Source organism: Phyllostomus discolor, chromosome 3 (assembly GCF_004126475.2).
Source record: "Phyllostomus discolor isolate MPI-MPIP mPhyDis1 chromosome 3, mPhyDis1.pri.v3, whole genome shotgun sequence".
Taxonomy (NCBI): Eukaryota; Metazoa; Chordata; class Mammalia; order Chiroptera; family Phyllostomidae; genus Phyllostomus; species Phyllostomus discolor.
The window spans coordinates 113463301-113480598 of NC_040905.2; the positions used below are offsets into that span (position 1 = coordinate 113463301).

The window sequence follows — 17298 nt, forward strand, 5'->3', positions numbered from 1 at the left end:
CAGTCTAAGGAGAACCCCATGCCTTTGGACATGCTGTTCCTTCTGCCTGGAATTCCCTTGTCCGCCTGGTGAACTCCTCGTTCTGCAAGACTCCGCTCAAACAGCACCTTCGAGAAGACTACCCTACCCCCCTTCCCTTCATCTCCCTCCCCTGGGTCCCCAGACCTCCCTATATTGGTCCCTGCGGGGCTGCCTCCCACACATGGGGCTGAGCACGCCTCCCTTGGCCTGCCTTCATCACCAGACCAAGCTCCTCCAAGGGCAGGGACTGTCTTTATCTTTGTATACCCCATGCCCTGGCCACTGGGGCACTCACTCGGTGGATGGTATGCGGGCGGATGGGTGAGTGAGCAGACAAAGGTGGGTCTGAGGTTGGCCCTGTGTGGTATGAGGTTTGGTGGTCAAGGCCTGTGGGGGTGGTCCTGAGTGCTGGCTGGTGGGTTTGGAAGAGTGTGGCACTATGGGAACCTCCTCTGCTCCCCAGGTCCCGCAGCCCCCGGAAGCCAATAGACTCCCTCCGGGACTCCCGGTCCCTCAGCTATTCGCCTGCTGAGCGCCACCGCCCCTCTCCCCAACCCTCACCACGGGACCAACAGAGGTAGGGCCATGGGTGTGTTCTTGCATCATATCCGTAATCACCCCAGTTTGGCTGTTAGACGTGTGCAGAAAGTTTTGAGGCTCAAAGATGCTAGAGCCTGGGGCGGGGGGTGTACACAGGCATGTCCATGTGGTCTGATGTCTGTTCTGTATTGCAGCAGTAGCAGTGAGCATGGTTCCAGGAGAGGTCAACGTGGGGACAGTCGCTCTCCAGGCCACAAACGAAGGAGGGAGACACCTAGCCCCCGCCCTGTGCGGCACCGCTCCTCCAGGTGTGTTCTTCATACTCTAGGACTGGGCCTTTTATGAGAGCTCTGGCTGATTGGGATGTCCGCATTGATGGCAGTATTCTTTGTTGCAGGTCTCCATGAATCTTTTTTGGGGAATCCCACCACACCCCAAGGTCTGGATCCACAGGAGTGTCCCCTTTCTCCCTAACAGCTGTGGGGGGGGGTGCTTGTCTGCCCCCCACCCCTGGAACCCTGGCAGCATTTTGAAGGGGAGGGCTCTTTCCCTACCCCATTTTTTTTCTTTGTTCCTGCAAAATGTTAAATCTGTGAGTTTTTTCTGGTTCACGTTTTGGGGGGTTTGGGGTGGGTGGGAATAAGAATGGGAATTGCTGGAGGGGAGGATACAGTTCAGGACTCCATTCCTGAGTTAGAAAAGGCCTGAGAGGCACAACCCCCCTTTACCCAAGATTGGGGGTGGGGGTGATGATGGTTTGGGACTTGGGAACTTGTGTGAAGTGTTGTGGAAAGGGGCAGGAATTGAAATCAGTTGGCCCTTACTGCCCCCCAGTGAGATTGTGGCCCGTCCCCCCAACTTTTCTTCATGTTTCTTAAAGGTATTTTGGTTTTTTAAAATCTGTACAGCAAGGCAACTTTTTCTGTCAAATAAAAATGAGAAATGCAGGAATTTGGTCTCTAGACTGTTCATTAGGGATTGGAGAAGGGTAGGGAGAAGAGCTGCCCCTTCTATTGACTGTAATCCCAGAGCTATGGGGCCCATGTAGGAACCACCTCTAAAGTCCCACTGGTTCTGACTCACACTTTTGTTCCTGGCCTCTGAACAGGACAGACCAGAGGTACCTGTCTGGGACCCAGTGTGCAGGGGAGGCAGGAGGTGGACTATTGTGAATAAATAGAACCATGTCTAACCTTTTTGTCCCTGGGCTGAAGCAATCTAAGACTAGCCTGGGGCTCTGGGTTCCTCCCAGTTTTCTCTCTGTGGCCTTTAGAGGGCAGGCTGTACTGGGGTAAATTTGGTCCAGCAGACCAACCTGGCAAGCAAGAAGCTGAGAAGGAGCTTTGCAGGGAGGGAATCCCATCCTTGTGGGGATGATGCCTGGAGTCAGGAGAGGGTACACAGAAAGAGACCACAATCAGGCAGACACCCAAATCTTTTATTGTGGGGTATGGGGCAGTGGGGGTTGGGGCCAGGCTCTCTTCACTGCACAGCTTGTTCATTGGCACTGCTTCCTGAGTCCTGCGGCTTCATCACATCAGGCAGCTCTGGTGGGCTGGAGAAGGGCTCGATGCGCAGGGCCTCGAACGCATCATCTAGAGAGGAAAATGGGGGGAGCTGGAGGGAACAGCCATCTCCAAGCAAACACCCAACCTCACAAAATGTGTCTCCTCTACAAACCTGACTTCCCTACATCCAACTGCCTGGATTTAGTGGCCCTGTTGGAATATGTCTCACCTCTATAGGGCCAACATGACCCTGCTCCCCTCCCTGAGCCTGGCCTTCCAATAGCTTTTAACATACTCTGAGTAAAATACCAGATCCTTGCCATTGTCTCTGCAATCACTTTACTATGCTCCTCATGGTCCCATATCAAACTTTCTGACTCAGGGCCTTTGCACTTCGACATTCAGGGTTCAACTCAAACCCTCAGAGAATCCTCTCCTGGTCATCCCAAATAACCAAACACTCTGCAACCCCATGGCCAGTGCCTAGGGAGCACTTAACTAGCTGAAATGGCTGTTTTCTTTTGAACACGGCTTTCCCCCACTCAACAGTGGCTCCAGGAAGGCCTTCCTGTCTTGTTCCTACTGTCACCTCAGCAGAGTAAATGAACCCTTTCATTTTTCTACTGTACTTTCTTCCCACCAAGGAAAGAAAGTTCCCTGTACCTGGCTCAGGGTTCTCCATTAGTGCCCTCCACCCCAATTTGATCATGTCTGATGACAGTTTGGGTTGTCATAATTTGGGGGTGGGTGGGTCTGCAAATAGCATCTAAGTGGGTATAAGGTCATTTCTGGTAGTGTTCAGAGACGCTGCTAGGCATCCTGTAATGCACAAGACGACTGCATACAAATTTACCCAGCCCTCAATGTCAATAGTGCTGAAGTTAAGCCACAAATCCAGTGATAACTGTTGCCTTCAGCAACCTTTCCCAATCTTTGTAAATAAAATCTGATTATGCCACTTAACACTTGAATTGGACACCATCATCTCCCTAACTGAACACAGTTTTGGGGTGAGGAGCTATGCAAGGAAACAACTCATCCAGAAGTGTGTTTTTGCTTCTGGGAGAAGCAAAGGGCAGGAAGTCCATGGTCCACACTGCAGGCCCTACCATCTGTAATAAAAGGATCTACCAACATCTTCCAAGAGCTGTGCAAGCCTAAAAAGTGCCTTTACCTGGTTTAGGAAGCAGAACAGACCATGAGCTTTTAGTTCTCACCCCTGAAGGGCAGCCCCATACAGAACCTGATCTGAACAAAGTCTACACAAACTCCACACCTACCTGGGCATCACTGCGAGGGTCAGCAGGAACCCACATAAAGGCATTCAAGATTTCTGTTCACTGAGCACTTGAAGGCTGGGGCCTGGGATACATGGGGGTTCAAGCTGCCCGGCTGTGAGGCTGGTCCCAGTAGCACACCCCTTTACAAAAATGAGAATTTCAGGCTTGGGGGTAGGGGCTGGAGGAATATTAAGAAGCTACTTGAGTTATCCTTATGAAACTGAAGTGTGGCTAAGGCTGTAGGCTCCCTTCCTCAGCCCTTGGTTTTCTTAACAGAAAGCCAGAGAAACAATTCATTGTAACTTACTCAAAATTACCCAGCCATCCACATAGCCCCTGGCCCCACAACTATGAAAAGGCTCTATGACCTGTTTTAAGTTTCCTGAGACAAAAAATAAAATTTAAATCTCTCCCTACTATTTTTTGTGGGGGGCGGGTACCCTGGAGGGAAGTACATCAACCCCAATCTTCAGGTTTCTAAACTTTGAGCAGGGTTGGCACGTGGGTTCATGCAAATACAGGCTCTGAGGCAGGCAGGGCCTGGATCTGTAAGTCCTAGCAAATGATCTGAACTTCCCACATGCAGTTTACTCATCCTTAAGACGGGCACAAGTCTGGCCTGCACTGAGAGGCTGAGGAATTAAGTGATGCACAGCTGAGAGTGTGCCTGACATGGTGTCTAGCTCGGGTAAAGTCCTGGCAGCCTGCATCTGAACCATAGCTCTCCACATGACTGCTGGCAAGTCTGTCCACGTCTCCAAAATATGGATGGCAATGCTTACCTCCCAGGGCTATCAAGAGAATGAGGTAGTACAACAGAAATAAAATGCAGAGCACAGGGTCAGGTACTCAGTAAGTTCTCAGTAAAGGTCTAAGATGGTGGTGGCATAGGAGGATGCTAAACCCCCACCATTAGCAAACTCAAGTATACAAATGTATAGACAACAATTAACTCCAACAAGACAACCGAGGACTGAAGAGTTTCTGAACAATGAACAAAAAGAATAGAGGAGGCTGGGAAGCCACAGAGCCCTCTAGGAGCTGCAGGAACTGTCTGGCCAAGGAGCCAGTGTCATTTTTTTACATTACCCTATACTTAATAGGGTGGGGAGCTCTATCCAAGTGCTGTGGCCTACCTGCAAGATCACCACTGGGTGTTCTTGGCTACATTCCACAGTCTTTTGCCTTCCCACAGAGGGAACGATGGGACATCACCACAAACATAAGGCCTCCCTGTGGAGACAATGCAGTTGTTTCCCCAAATTTGTTTAAGTCCCCCTCCTCCTTCATAGGGTGGTCATGGGCTCCATCCAGGTGCTTTGCCAACCAGCAAGGTCCCTAAGTGTGTTCCCAGACACATCACCTGAGCCCATTTCAACCCTGAACAAAGGAAAAGCGTAGATCAAAAAGTATTACTATATGCACCTGGCTGCCCAACCCCACCTGGAGCCACTCTGGCTCAGTGGGCCAGTAACCCCGGACACCTCCTACCAGTCTGCCAAAACCAACCAGCACACAGCCTACAGAGGCTGCTTCTATCTCAGGCTACTTTTTCAAGTCTGGAGGAGATAGCTACTTTGTCTAATTCATATAAACAAAGTCAAACAAAATGAAAAGAAAGAATATATCTTAAATGAATGAACATGAAAAATCAACAGAAAAATACCTGAAGAAGCAGAGACAAGTAATTTGCCTGATAAAGAATTCAAATAGCCATAAGGATGCTCTCCAACCTTAGACTTCAACTAAGAGAAAGTATAATAAAGAATCAAACACACCTTTAAAATACAATAACTGAAAAGTACATTAGAAGAAATGAAGAGATTAGTTAATACAGAAGAATGGATGAGCAACCTGCAAGACGGACTAGTAGAAATCAACCAATCAGAAAAACAAAAGCAAAAAAGAATTTAAAAGATGAGGATAGTTTAAAGAACATGTGGAATAATATCAAACATTCAAACTATAGGCATCCCATATGGATAAAAGAGAGGAACACAAACTTTACTTAAATAATGGCTGAAAACTTTCCTAACTTGGGAAAACAGGCATCCAAGAAGAACAGAGAGTTTCAAACAAAATGAACCCAAAGAGACATAAACCAAAACATACAGGAATTAAAATGGTAAAAGTTAAAGAGAATCTTGAAGGAAGAAGAAGGAAAACAACAAATTACATACAAAGGACACCTCTTAAGGCCATCACATTTCTCGGTAGCAACTTCACAGGCCAGAGGAAGTGGCAGGCCATTTTTAAAGTGCAAAAAGAAAGGCAACTGCAACCTAGAATAATTTACCCAGCAAGGTTATCATTCAGAATTGAGGCAGAGATCAAGAGTTTACCAGAGAAGAAAAAAAACTAAAGGGGTTCATCACCACTAAACCACTTTTATAAGAAATATTAAAAGGTCTCTTTAAGCAGAAAAGTACATAACCAGAAATAACAAAATGAGGAAAAAATTTTACAGGTAAAGCTAAATATTTAATATAGTAAATCAGATGTATAAAAAGCTATTATGAAAATTAAAAGAAAAGAATATCAAACTCAACTCAAACTACAATACTACAAGTAGTTAGAGGATATACAACAGAAAAAGATCCAAAACATGATATCAATAACATACAGTGTAGAGGGAGGAGTAAAAATATAGTCCTTATTAAATATATTCAAACCTAAACACCTATCAGCTTAAAATAGACTGCTATAGATGATTCAGAATGATATACACAGGCCTTATGGCAACCAAAGACCTACAAAAAATATAAAAAGAACAAAGAGAAAGGAACCCAAACAAAACCAGTAAACTGACTTCTGGCTAGGATGGAGGCACGGGTTCACACACTTCACCTCCTTGCATACCCATAAGAAGGATCACAACTAACTTTACAACAAAAACAACCAGAACTGCCAGAAAATCAAACTATATGGAAATCCAACAACTAAGGATTTAAAGAAGAAATATTCATTCAGATGGGTAGGAGGGGCAAAGCCAGGAAACCAATGTGGAGAGGACACAGCGTGAAGGTGGCAAGGCGGTGGTGGCGGCAGCAGCAGCCCATGCAATGTGTGGTCCCACATTCACCTGGGGCAGATAAGACTGGGAGGGGTACCTGGGGAGTGAGCAATCCCAGCCCCAGGCCAGACCAAGCAGCCCAGGCTTCCAGTGCCAGGAATAAAGCTTCATAAACTTCTAGCTGTAAAAACCAGTGGGGGTTGGGGCAGCAGAATAAACTGCTGGTCTCTCAGGAGAGTCCATTTAAAGAGCCTCCACGGTCCTAGAACGTATACAAACCCACCTACTCCGGGAACCACCACCAGGGCAACAACTAGAGGGGTGCCAGTCACACACAGGAAGTAGGTGAAGTCACTGGAAACAGGAGTGTCAAGCAAGCAGCATTGTTTCCTCTTCAACCCCTGCCCCACATATAGCTCCACAAAGCAGTAAAGTGGGTTGCCCCATCCTGGTGAATACCTAAGGCTCCACCCAGGTGTGCCAAGACAGGGAGTCAAAGCAGCTCTGCCTAATACACAGAAACAAGCACAGGGAGGCCACCAAATTGAGGAGGTAAAGAAATATGGCCCAAATGAAAGAACAGATCAAAACTCCAGAAAAAGAACTATGTGAAATGAAGATAGCTACCTATCATATGTAGAGTTTGAAACACTAGTGATAAAGATGCTCAGAGAACTCATTGAGTACAGCAAACACATAAGGGAAGAAATGAAAGCTACACTAAGTAAAATCAAGAAAAATCCACAGAGAACCAACAGTGAAGGGAAGGAACCTAGAGATCAAGGATTTGGAACATAAGGAAGAAATAAACAAACAGTACAGAATGAAGAAAGAATTAAAAAACATGAGGAGAGAATAAGAAGACTCTGGGACATTGCTAAAAGTGCCAACATCCGAATCATAGGGATGCCAGCAAACCACGAGGGGAGGGATCCAGAGAAGGAACAGAGAAGAACTAACTATAAAAACAACCAACAGACAATAAACAAAATGGCACTAAGTACATATTATCAATAATTACTATAAATGGAAATGGATTAAATGCTCCAATAAAAAGACATAGGGTGGTTAAATGAATTAAAAAAAAAACACACACGACCCAACCATATGCTGCTTACAAGAAATTCATTTCAAATCAAGACACATACAGACTGAAAGCAAAGGGACAGAAAAAGACATCCCACACAAATGGAAATAAAGAGAAAGCTGAAGTAGCAATACTAATTTCAGACAAAATAGACTCTAAAACAAAAAAATGCAAAAAAAGGTGAGTAAGAACATTACATAATTGCCAAGGGGTCAATCCCAATAAGATAAAATAAGTGTGAATATCTATACACCCAACATAATAGCACCTAAATATATAAAGAAATTATTAATGGATATAAAGGCTGATATATGTACAACAATAGGGGATTTTAATACTCCACTTGTATGGATAGATCATCTAGACAAAACTAGTAAGAAAATAATGGACTTATATGTCAGATTGAATTAACAAACATTATTAGAGCATTTCATCCAAAAACTGCAGAATATACATTTTTTCCCTAAGTGCACATGGACAGTCTCCAGGATACGCTATGCCACAAAACAAGCTTCAATAAATTCAAGAACACTGCAATCACACCAAGCATCCTTTTAGACCACAATGGCATGAAACTAAAAATCAACTACAGGAAGTAAGCTGGAAAAAAACCCCACACAAACATGGAGACTAAAGAACATGCCACTAAAAAAAAAAAAGAGAGAGAGAGAAACAGGAAATCAAAGTGTTTTGAAACAGATGATAATGAAAACACAACTTTTCAAAGTTTATGGGACACAGCAAAAGCAATTCTAAGAGGGAAGTCCACAGCAATACAAGCTTACCTCAAGAAACGAAAAATCCCAAATAAACAAATTTTATTCCACAGATGAAGAAAAAGAACAGGACCAGGCAGTTTCACAGGTAAATTCTACCAAACATTCTAATTAAACCTATCCTCCTTACCATTTCAAAAAATTGAAGAGGGCCCTGGCTGGTGTGTCCAAAAGGTCACTAGTTGGATTCCCAGTCTAGGGAACATGCCTGGGTTGCAGGCCAGGTCCCCAGTAGGGGACACACAAGAGGCAACCACAACCACACACTGATGCTTCTCTCTCTCTTTCTCCCTCCCTCCCCATCTCTAAAAGTAAATAAATAAAAATATATATATTTTTTAAATCGAAGAGGAATGCTTCCACACTCATTCAGCCTTACCCTGATACCGAAACCAAAGACATAAAAAAGTTAAAACACACACACACACACACAAACAAAAAAAATCCAGACAATACCCCTGATGAACACAGATGTAAAAATTCTCAACAAAATATTAGCAAACCACATTCAACAATGCACTGAAAGGATTATGCACCATGACCAAGTAGAATTCATGTCAGGGATGCAAAAATGGTTCACCATTTTTGTAAACCAATCAACATGACACATCACATTAACAAAATAAAAAATAAAAACCACAAGATGACAAAAGATGCAGAAAAAGCATGAAATTGAAATCCTTTCATGACAGAAACTCTCAATAAAGTGAGTACAGAAGGAACATATCTCAACATAATAAAGGCCACATATGACGAACCCACAGATATACTTAATGGTGAAAGCTTGTCAAAAATTAAAATTAAAATAAATGGAGGTGCTATTAAGATGGGGCAAGAGCTTCCATGCCTGAGGAGCTGTCTTGTATGTTTTATGCTTCAAATCTTTGGAACACTAAGGGAAAATAACCATTGGACTGGGCCCAAAGCAACATTGTGCCCCAAAGGAATGTTTTAAAATATAACAAAAAAGCAGTTAATATAACCACTGAAGACCACTGGACTGAAAATTGTAAAAAACACTGTTTAGATTAACATTGCTATATTATTTATACCAATAGAAATGCTTCCCTTCTATTGATGTAATTGCTCCCCTTCCCTTTCCCATAAATAACCACTACCTTTGTCTCCTAATCAATCTGGGCTTCTTCATGAATCAGAATTTCCCAAATAGCTATTCTTTTTTTGACCTCAAATAAATGCTTGTTGCCTCTCACTCTGAAAGGCTTTTTTATTTTTAGGTTAACAAGCAGAAAACCAGGAACAAGACAAGAATGTCAACATAGTGTTAGAAGTCCTAGCCACAGCAATGACACAAGAAAAAGAAATAAAAGGCATCAAAACCAGAAAGGAAGAAGTAAAATTCCCATTATTTGCAGATGACATAATACTATATACAAAAAACCCCTAAAGACTTCACACACACACCACCCTCCCCACACACAAATGAATTCAGTAAAGTTGCACAAGACAGAAAATCGACATACTGAAATGTAACATTTCTATATACCAATAACAAACAATTAGAAAGAGAAATTAAGAAAACAATCCCATTTATAATTACATAAAAAACATAAAATACCTGGAATAAATTTGACCAAAAATGTGGAAGACCTGTTCTGTGAAAACTATTAAGACACTGAAAAAACTGAAGATACAAATTAATGGAAGGATACAACTTGCTCATGGGTTGGAAGGATAAATATTAAATGTCCTTACTACCACCCTGGCTGGTGTGGCTCAGTGGATTGAACGCTAGTCTGCAAACCAAAGGGTTGCAGGTTCGATTCCCAGTCAGGGCATGTATCTGGGCTGCAGGCCAGGTCCCCAGTTGGAGGCACATGAAAAGCAACCACACACTGATGTTTCTCTTCTTCTCTTTCTCCCTCCCTTTCCCTCTCTAAAAATAAATAAAATCTTAAAAGTCCTTACTACCTAAAGCAATATACAAATTCGATGCAATCCCTATTAAAATACCAATGGCATTCTTCTCATAATTAGAATTCTCAAATTTACATGGAACCACAAAAGGCCTAAAATAGCCAAAGAAATCTGAAGATAAAAATGGGAGGTATCATACTTCCTGATGTCAAACTATACTACAAAGTTACAATAATCAAAACAAATATATAGATCAATGGAATAGAGAGCCCAGAAATAAATCCTCTTACATGGTCAATTAATCTACAACAAAGGAGGCTAGGATATACAAAGAAGTAAAGACAGTCTCTTCAATAAGTGGTGTTGGGAAAACTGGACAGACACATGCAAAAAAAAATGAAATTCAACCACTTTCTTACATCATACACAAAAATAAGCTCAAAATGGATTGATTAAAGACCGAAATGCAAGCACCTAAACCCGAGAACTGCTGTTTGTTGTAGCAGCATTTTAAACAGAGGTGCAAGCGGATCTCGTTGCCTTTGGGGGATGAGGCTGTGCCCCTCAAAGTAAATTGGGAGGTTCTACACTCCTGGTTTAAAAAAAAAAAAAAAAAGGCCCTGTCATAGCTCAGTGGATTGAGCGCGGGCTGCAAACCAAAGTGTGGCAGGTTCGATTCCCATGCCTGGGTTGCAGGCCATGGCCCCCAGCAACCGCACATTGATGTTTCTCTCTCTCTCTCTTTCTCCCTCCCTTCCCTCTCTAAAAATGAATAGATAAAATCTTTAGGAAGAAAAAAAAAAAGAGTGAAATGTAAGACCTAAAACCATAAAACTCCTAATAGAAAATATAGGCAGTAAATTCTAAAATCGCTGTTAGCAATATCTTTCTGGATATGTCTCCTTGGTCAAGGAAACAAAGAAAAAATGAACAGAACTATGTCACACACTAAAAAGTTTTTGCACAGAAAAAGATATGCTCAGCAAAACAAAAAGGCAACCTACTGAAAGAGAAAAGATAGTTTCCAATAATATATCTGACAAGGGGTTAATATCCAAAATATATAAGGAACTTACACAAACGGCCAACAAACATATGGAAAGACCCTCATCACTAATCATTCAAATTAAAATTACAATAGGATATCACCTCACACCTGTCAGAATGGCTATAATCAATAATCAATAATCATCAAATAAGTGCTGGTAAGTGAAAAAAAGGGAACCCTCATACACTGTTGGTGGGACTGTAAATTAGTGTAGCTACTATGGAAAACTGGATGGAAATTCCTCAAAAAATTAAAAATACAGCTCTTATATGACCCAGCAATTCTACTTTTGGGTATTTATCCAAAGAAAACAAAAACACTAATTTGTAAAGATATATGCCTCCTTATGTGCTGTACAGCATTACTAGTAATAACCAAGATATAGAAACAACTTAGATATCCATCAACAGATGAAGAGAAGATATGGTATATAGGCATATACATACACAATGGAATATTACTCAGTGAGAGTAATGAAATTTTGCTGTTTGTGACAACATGGATGGACCCAGTGGGTACTGTGCTACATGGAGTCAGACAGAAAAACAAACACCTTATAATTTCACACATATGTGGAAACTAAAAAAGCAAAACAAATGAATAAATGAAACAAAACACAACCACAGATTTAAAGAACAAGCTGATGGTTGCCAAAGTGGGAGGGGAGTGGGAGGGGATGGGATTAAAAAAAGGAAAAACAACTTCCCTGTACACGTAAGCTGGCATCACAAATAGTGATCTCTGAATCCTCCATGAAACACACTTCAATTTCTATCCATCTTGTTTGCTCCTCTTTTTTGTGGGTGGGGAAACCCACTGTCACAGGATATTGCCTGATGTTTGTGGACTGGGAAAACACTGTCCTGGAGGCTCGGAAGAACAACTGCAGGCTCCCTGTCTACCCTGTACTGTCCTCCCTAGCTGTCCCTCTCACCTGCCCGGAAGGCCAGTCCCACAGTGGCTGGGGCCTGTGGCCGAGCTGTTTGACTGGTGAAGCCACACTCGCCCAGTGTCTTGCCGTCATCCAGAAGTTGGTCATCCTGAGGAGAGAGGCAGACAGGGTCTCACGAAAGGCCCCATGAGGGTCAAGTCCCACAGACTTCTCTGATTAGCAACTACAGTGTATATCAAACAGGGTAGAAAGACTGCCTGAACTACCCCAATGTTTATCAAGCAGTTTCCAAGGCTATACCCAAGACTTTCCAAATTGGAACCTCCCAAGGTAGGGCTCTGGAATGTTTTTTTCCCAAACTTCAGGTGAACCTAATTTCAAGAGACAGTGACTCAATCTGGCCACACAGGCAGACACGGTTTGAATACCAGCTCTGCCACCTTGGATGAAGTAATCTTTTTAATGTGAAGTCTCCTTATCTGTAAAATTGAGTTACTAGAATTCCCAACTCAGGGCAGCCAGGAAGTTTCATTGAGTGAAATAATATGATAAGTGGAACTGTCACAGATGGCAGGAAGGGTCCTTATTACAGAAAGCTCCAGGATAGGAGAAAAGGCTTTCAGAGACCAAGAGAGAGGAGGCTCAGCCTGGAGCAAAAGACTATTTTCCCAGTTTACAGCCACGATCAGATTAGTGCACTTAGGTGAGGGACCGCATGCTCCCAGAGACTTCAATCAGGGGCTGACACACTGAGCTCCCCCACGACAACCCGAAACCTCAAGCCATCCTTGCTAAATAACTACAGTTGGCTGTAAGAGAGGAGTGGGGGAGTTTTAAAACACCACCAGTTTGGAGAGTAATAAAAAGTTCTTGTGTGAGGAACTGGTGGGATCTGACTCATCCAGACCTTTCATTTCTTCGTATTAGCGTCTAGGGGGCCCGGGGAAAATGCAGTGTGATTCTGATGTGCCTGCACAAGATTAATGGTATCCGGTATCCAATCTGGGCTCTGCCAATGACCTTGGGCTAAGTGGCCACCTCGCCAGGACTCAGTTTCCTTAATAACAACAGGGATGTCAAGAGCCAACATGTCACGGGTGGCACCGCTGCATGGATAAGATGCGATGCTGGCCCTCGGCGCTCAGCACAAGGTCTGGCGCGCGACTTTAAAGTCATCCTTAATCAAGACCTTTCGTGTGGCAAGCGTTATCGGTGCTTCATCTCCCGAAGTCCGAACAACGGCCCACGCCAGGGAGTTTGGACCCCGGCGTCCACCACTGTTTACATCAACGATGAGACTGTCGTGTGCCCACGGCCAGGCTCGGGGCGGTGGTTCCGGGCAGCGCACATCCCTTTCCCCAGCCCTCGCCAGGCCCCTGCCTGCCCGGAACCGGAGGGGCCGCACCTTGTATAGCCGCTGCTCGTCCGGCGGCCGCTTGAGGATGCCCTCGACGATGCGCTTCAGCTCGAACACGGTGCTCGACTCCTTGGCGTCCGTGAAGATGGTGGTCTTGTGGCGCCGGATCATGAGGAACACGTCCTGGGGGCAGCGGGCTGGCATGAACGCGGAGCCCGGGCCCCCCCGCGAGGCCCACTGCCCCCGCCGCCCCCGGCCCAGCGCCCCTCCCCCCCAAGCCCGCTCACCATCGCAGCGGCTGCCTCTCCCACTCGACGCGCCGGCGCGGCCGCGCTCCGCCCCCTTCCCGGCGGCCCGCGCGCGCTGGCCTCCAGTGCGTCCCGCTCCCGGCGGCCCCACCCCCGAAGACCCGCCCCGCGGCCGCCATTTTAAGTGATCAGAAAGCTAGTTGCTCCAGTCATATGGCCGGTCGCCATCTTGGCGTCGTGGCGCGGTGGGGTGCTGGGCCGGTTGGCAGGGTGGGTGAGGTGGTGCGAGGGGACCTGGGATCGAGCGTGGAGGACGCGGAAGGAGGTGGCGCCATCTTGGAAGTGATAAAGGGGACGTCCATTGAGGGTTAGGGCTCGGGTCCGGGCCCAGCCTTCCTTTGTTGATATAGGGCACAAGCTTTAGGAGCGTAGGGCACTCTCACACCCCAGGGAAAGTGAATGAATGATGTGCTTCTTGGTCACTAGAGCCAAGATATTCACATCTCAGTGAGACTTGGCCTGCCATATTGAGGGTAAAACCAAGAGCAATCCATTCCGGGGGTCCCGCTGCTGTCACTGCTCAGCCAGAAAGCACACACAAGGACTGGATTATAATTTTGCTTTTATTAACATCAGAGGCTAGCAGTCTGAGAAGGTGCTGGGTTAAACCCTAACACCAACCTTACTTTGAGCTTTCTGAAGCAAGTGTATGTAGGAGAAACGTAGAAGTTTGGGAGGGGGAAATTCCTAGAGGGGAGCGCGTTGTTGGCATTTCATTTGGGAGGGGCAGCTGAATCCGCAGCTTCTTCCAACGCTGGCTCCTTTGTTCCAGTGGAACCTCTCTGCATTAGAATTCCCCCACCTCCCGCCCCCCCCCCCCCCCCCCCAGGCCTGTGGTTTAAAGGCCAGGAAAATTACGTATTTTCTGGTTAGGAAAGATGAAGGTCATGTGCTCAGCTGTTTGGCTTTGTTTAATTTTCTTGTCTTGTGTTTCCCTGTTCCACTTGCCCATATGTATTCCCAGCTTCTTGCTATCCAGTCTCAAGGATCCCACTTATGATTCCAGGGCTCCTTAGTGGCCATTTTGAGGAGGTTTTAAATCCTGGACTTCAGGCCACCATTTGCGAGGACTGATCCCATTTCCCTGCCCCAGCCTTAGGTATAAGTTTGCTCCATCCAGTTCAGAGAGGCTTTGTGGCATAAGGACCTGGAGTAGCTGCTCTTGGTGTTAGGGAATGGGCCCATCAAAATAACCAGAGAAGCAGCAGGCATGGCAGAAGTTGGTGCGCCACTGCCCAGGAGGAGGAAAAGGAGCTCCCTGAACCCAGGTGCCTTGGGCACCTGCCAGCCTCCCTGGATAAATCCACCTGGGCTCCAGCAGGGCCTATAGACTTACTACCCTGACTAGATGCCCTTCTGTGGGGGCATCCCTATTGATAGCCTAAGCCTTTCTTCTTGCATGTTGAACTCTGTCCTGTGTCACCCCAAGTTGCAGCTATGCTAGACCAAGGGATAAAGGCTTTCCTTTCGTTTTGCCACTTACCAGAAGAGGAGAGTCCTCACCTGGGTCATTGATGGTGTGTGTCAGAGAATACATGCTGTGTCACAACGGAACAAACGGAGATTTGGTTGCCAAACTCATGAGGCAGATGCTGGTGCAAAAGGAAAGAGGTTTTATTCAGGTGCCCACAACCTGGGAAAATGGTGAACTCCCATCACAAAGACCATCTTTTTTTCCTGTTCAAGCTGGCAGTCCTTACAGGGATAGGGAGGGGAGGGTTTTTGTTTTGTTTTTCCTGTCCAATTATCTTGCTGGCTTTTGGTGTGCTTGGGTCCTGTCCATCTTTCTAGCTTTCTGCAGGCTCAATGTAAGAATTCTCCCTGCCACCAAGACTCCCCGGTCCTCTTCCTGCCCTTAACAGTAGCACCCAGAGAGAGAGAAGCCAGTGGATGGCCCTGGATGTCAGACAGCTCTGTTAGGGCTGCAGTTTGAGAATTTTTGAGGGCGGGCAGAATCTGAAGATGCTGCTTCCTCAAGCTGGTGGCTCATTACAAAGGCTCTCAGCTCAGACCAACGAGTATACAAGTCCTTGTTCCAGTGCTGGCTGTGCAGCTTTGGGCAGTTAACCTCAGTCACCAAGGCCCACCTTCCTCCTCTTCAAGATAGGAATTTAACCTTTTGTAAAGTGTCTAGAGCCTCTCCCAATAGTTATTACTAAATAAATGTTTCCTAAACTAACTGTAGTTATTTTTTCCTTTTACTCTGGTTCCTCAGGAGCCTTCTGAAGTCCCTTCTGTGATTCTTCCCTCACTATACCTCAAAGCAGCAGTGGCTTCCTGCTAGCACATCGCCTCCAGGCAGACCCCTGCGTGGGCTTCGTCCTCTGAGTCAGGAGATGGTGGTCACGTAACTGGTGGGGCGAGTCCTTGTGTCACAGAACAGACCCCGGGGGGGCGGGGTCACGATATACTGTTATTGAAAGGATCCCCCTTTTGCTCTGGGGGGTCACCTCCCACCCCTTATTTGGTTTGCCTTGCCTGCTGCCTGGGGAAGGATGTCTCTCAATGCCAGAGACGGGGGAAAAGGAAAGGAATTATTTATTTAAAAGTTATATAAACTTAGAGTAATGACTTGATGCCTTCATTAAAAATACTAAAGTTCTTTAGAATACCCACAAACGCACACTGTCCTTCCTTCACCCTCTGCCCAGTCCAGGGTACTGTATCTCAAGAAAAGTAGAGGTCTATGTGGCTCAGGTTCCCGGCACCATCAGCTGGGTCGCTGCCGTGTTCTCCAGTTAATCCAAAACCATGTAGCACCTCATGGCCCACCAGCAAGAGTCCTTTCACCCCTTTACTTCCAGGCAAAGTCTCTCTTGTTTCCTAAGCCACATGGCAAAAGGGAGCATGCCAAAGCTGCACGACCCCAACCTGGCATGGGTGCCGCTCCTGGGTTTAAATCCCCGAGCCAATCTTCCTCTACAGCCCCATTTCTGACTCCTTCCACAGTCAGTTACACCTGCCAGCATTCCCTATTTGTCCAGCTTTACTGGGCTGCCACAGTAAGTCCAAGCAGGTGTGACCTCATGGCGTGGAGCCAGTCATCTCCAAGCTCTCATGCAGGCACTATAACCAGGGGGCATTGCCTCCCAGTTACATCTTGGGTGGAAGTCACGTCAATCCCCCTGGCTCAAAGCATGGCCACAGCTAATTAATGTATCCACAAAACCAGGTAAAGGTTATAGATACGTTAAATGACCATGCCAGAGGTTAGCTGCAAATCTGCTGCTATACAACACAGCTCTCAATGGCTCTGTTTCATGTGTCCCATCCCCCAGCTCAGGCTGGTGGGGGTGAGGACATCCTATATATTTTTTTCTAATATTTCTTGGACACCCTGAGTTCTGGACCCCATTACAAATCCCTATTTGGGCTCCCCCCGCCCCTGCCCTGGCTGTACCCTGTTACACTTGGCCAGCCTGGAAGTTTCCTTTTTAATAACAGCATCTTTGCATACGGAGAGTTAGAGGCTTTAGATCCTGTGCAGCTGAGGAGGGAGAGGGGAGAGTGGGTGTGGATGGTGAGGACCAAGGAGGTTCTGAGGGGCATCCAACAGACCTCCCAGAATGAGGCAGGTAAAGATGGAGTCC

At 45.7% G+C, this 17298-nt stretch overlaps 2 protein-coding genes and 1 non-coding gene across 13 annotated transcripts in view; 2 read left to right on the forward strand and 1 right to left on the reverse strand.

Annotated features, from left to right (window-relative positions):
- Positions 1-1508, forward strand: part of SRRM2 (serine/arginine repetitive matrix 2) — an 18228-nt gene extending 16720 nt beyond the window's left edge. For 6 of the 10 annotated variants that reach the window (XM_036019919.1, XM_036019920.1, XM_036019916.1 and 3 more), the window contains 3 exons: positions 485-598; positions 756-869; positions 959-1500. In XM_036019919.1, coding sequence (XP_035875812.1) covers positions 485-598; positions 756-869; positions 959-968 — 238 coding nt within the window. In that variant the 3' untranslated portion in view covers positions 969-1500. Of the gene's footprint in view, positions 599-755; positions 870-958 lie in introns of those variants that run through there. The other 4 variants (XM_036019922.1, XM_036019923.1, XM_036019918.1 and 1 more) reach the window with 3 other exon arrangements.
- A 470-nt stretch (positions 1509-1978) lies between these two features.
- ELOB (elongin B) lies at positions 1979-13772 on the reverse strand. Of its 2 annotated transcripts, XM_028510996.2 has the most exons (4): positions 13688-13772; positions 13449-13583; positions 12086-12191; positions 1979-2156 (listed from the first exon to the last, which is right to left on the reverse strand). In XM_028510996.2, exons 1-4 carry the CDS (start codon positions 13688-13690, stop codon positions 2044-2046), a joined length of 357 nt encoding a protein of 118 aa, XP_028366797.1. In that variant the 5' UTR covers positions 13691-13772; the 3' UTR covers positions 1979-2043. The 2 variants fall into 2 exon arrangements, with proteins under 2 accessions (XP_028366797.1, XP_028366789.1); XM_028510988.1 differs by lacking the exon at positions 13688-13772 and having other exon boundaries at positions 13449-13619.
- Positions 10571-10695, forward strand: LOC114514297. Its single transcript, XR_003686021.1, has one exon. It is a non-coding gene; the product is annotated as a small nucleolar RNA SNORA68 (small nucleolar RNA).
- Positions 13773-17298: the final 3526 nt, after the last annotated feature.

What these genes read in the sequence shown, in the direction of transcription:
- ELOB (XM_028510988.1), bottom strand. Translation starts at nt 13,604, where the DNA reads ATGCCAGCCCGCTGCCCCCAGGACGTGTTCCTCATGATCCGGCGCCAC. An exon ending in ACGAGCAGCGGCTATACAAG is followed by an intron (nt 12,192 to 13,448) that starts GTGCGGCCCCTC and finishes CTCTCTCCTCAG; the next exon opens with GATGACCAACTTCTGGATGA. An exon ending in GGGACTGGCCTTCCGGGCAG is followed by an intron (nt 2,157 to 12,085) that starts GTGAGAGGGACA and finishes TTTCCTCTCTAG; the next exon opens with ATGATGCGTTCGAGGCCCTG.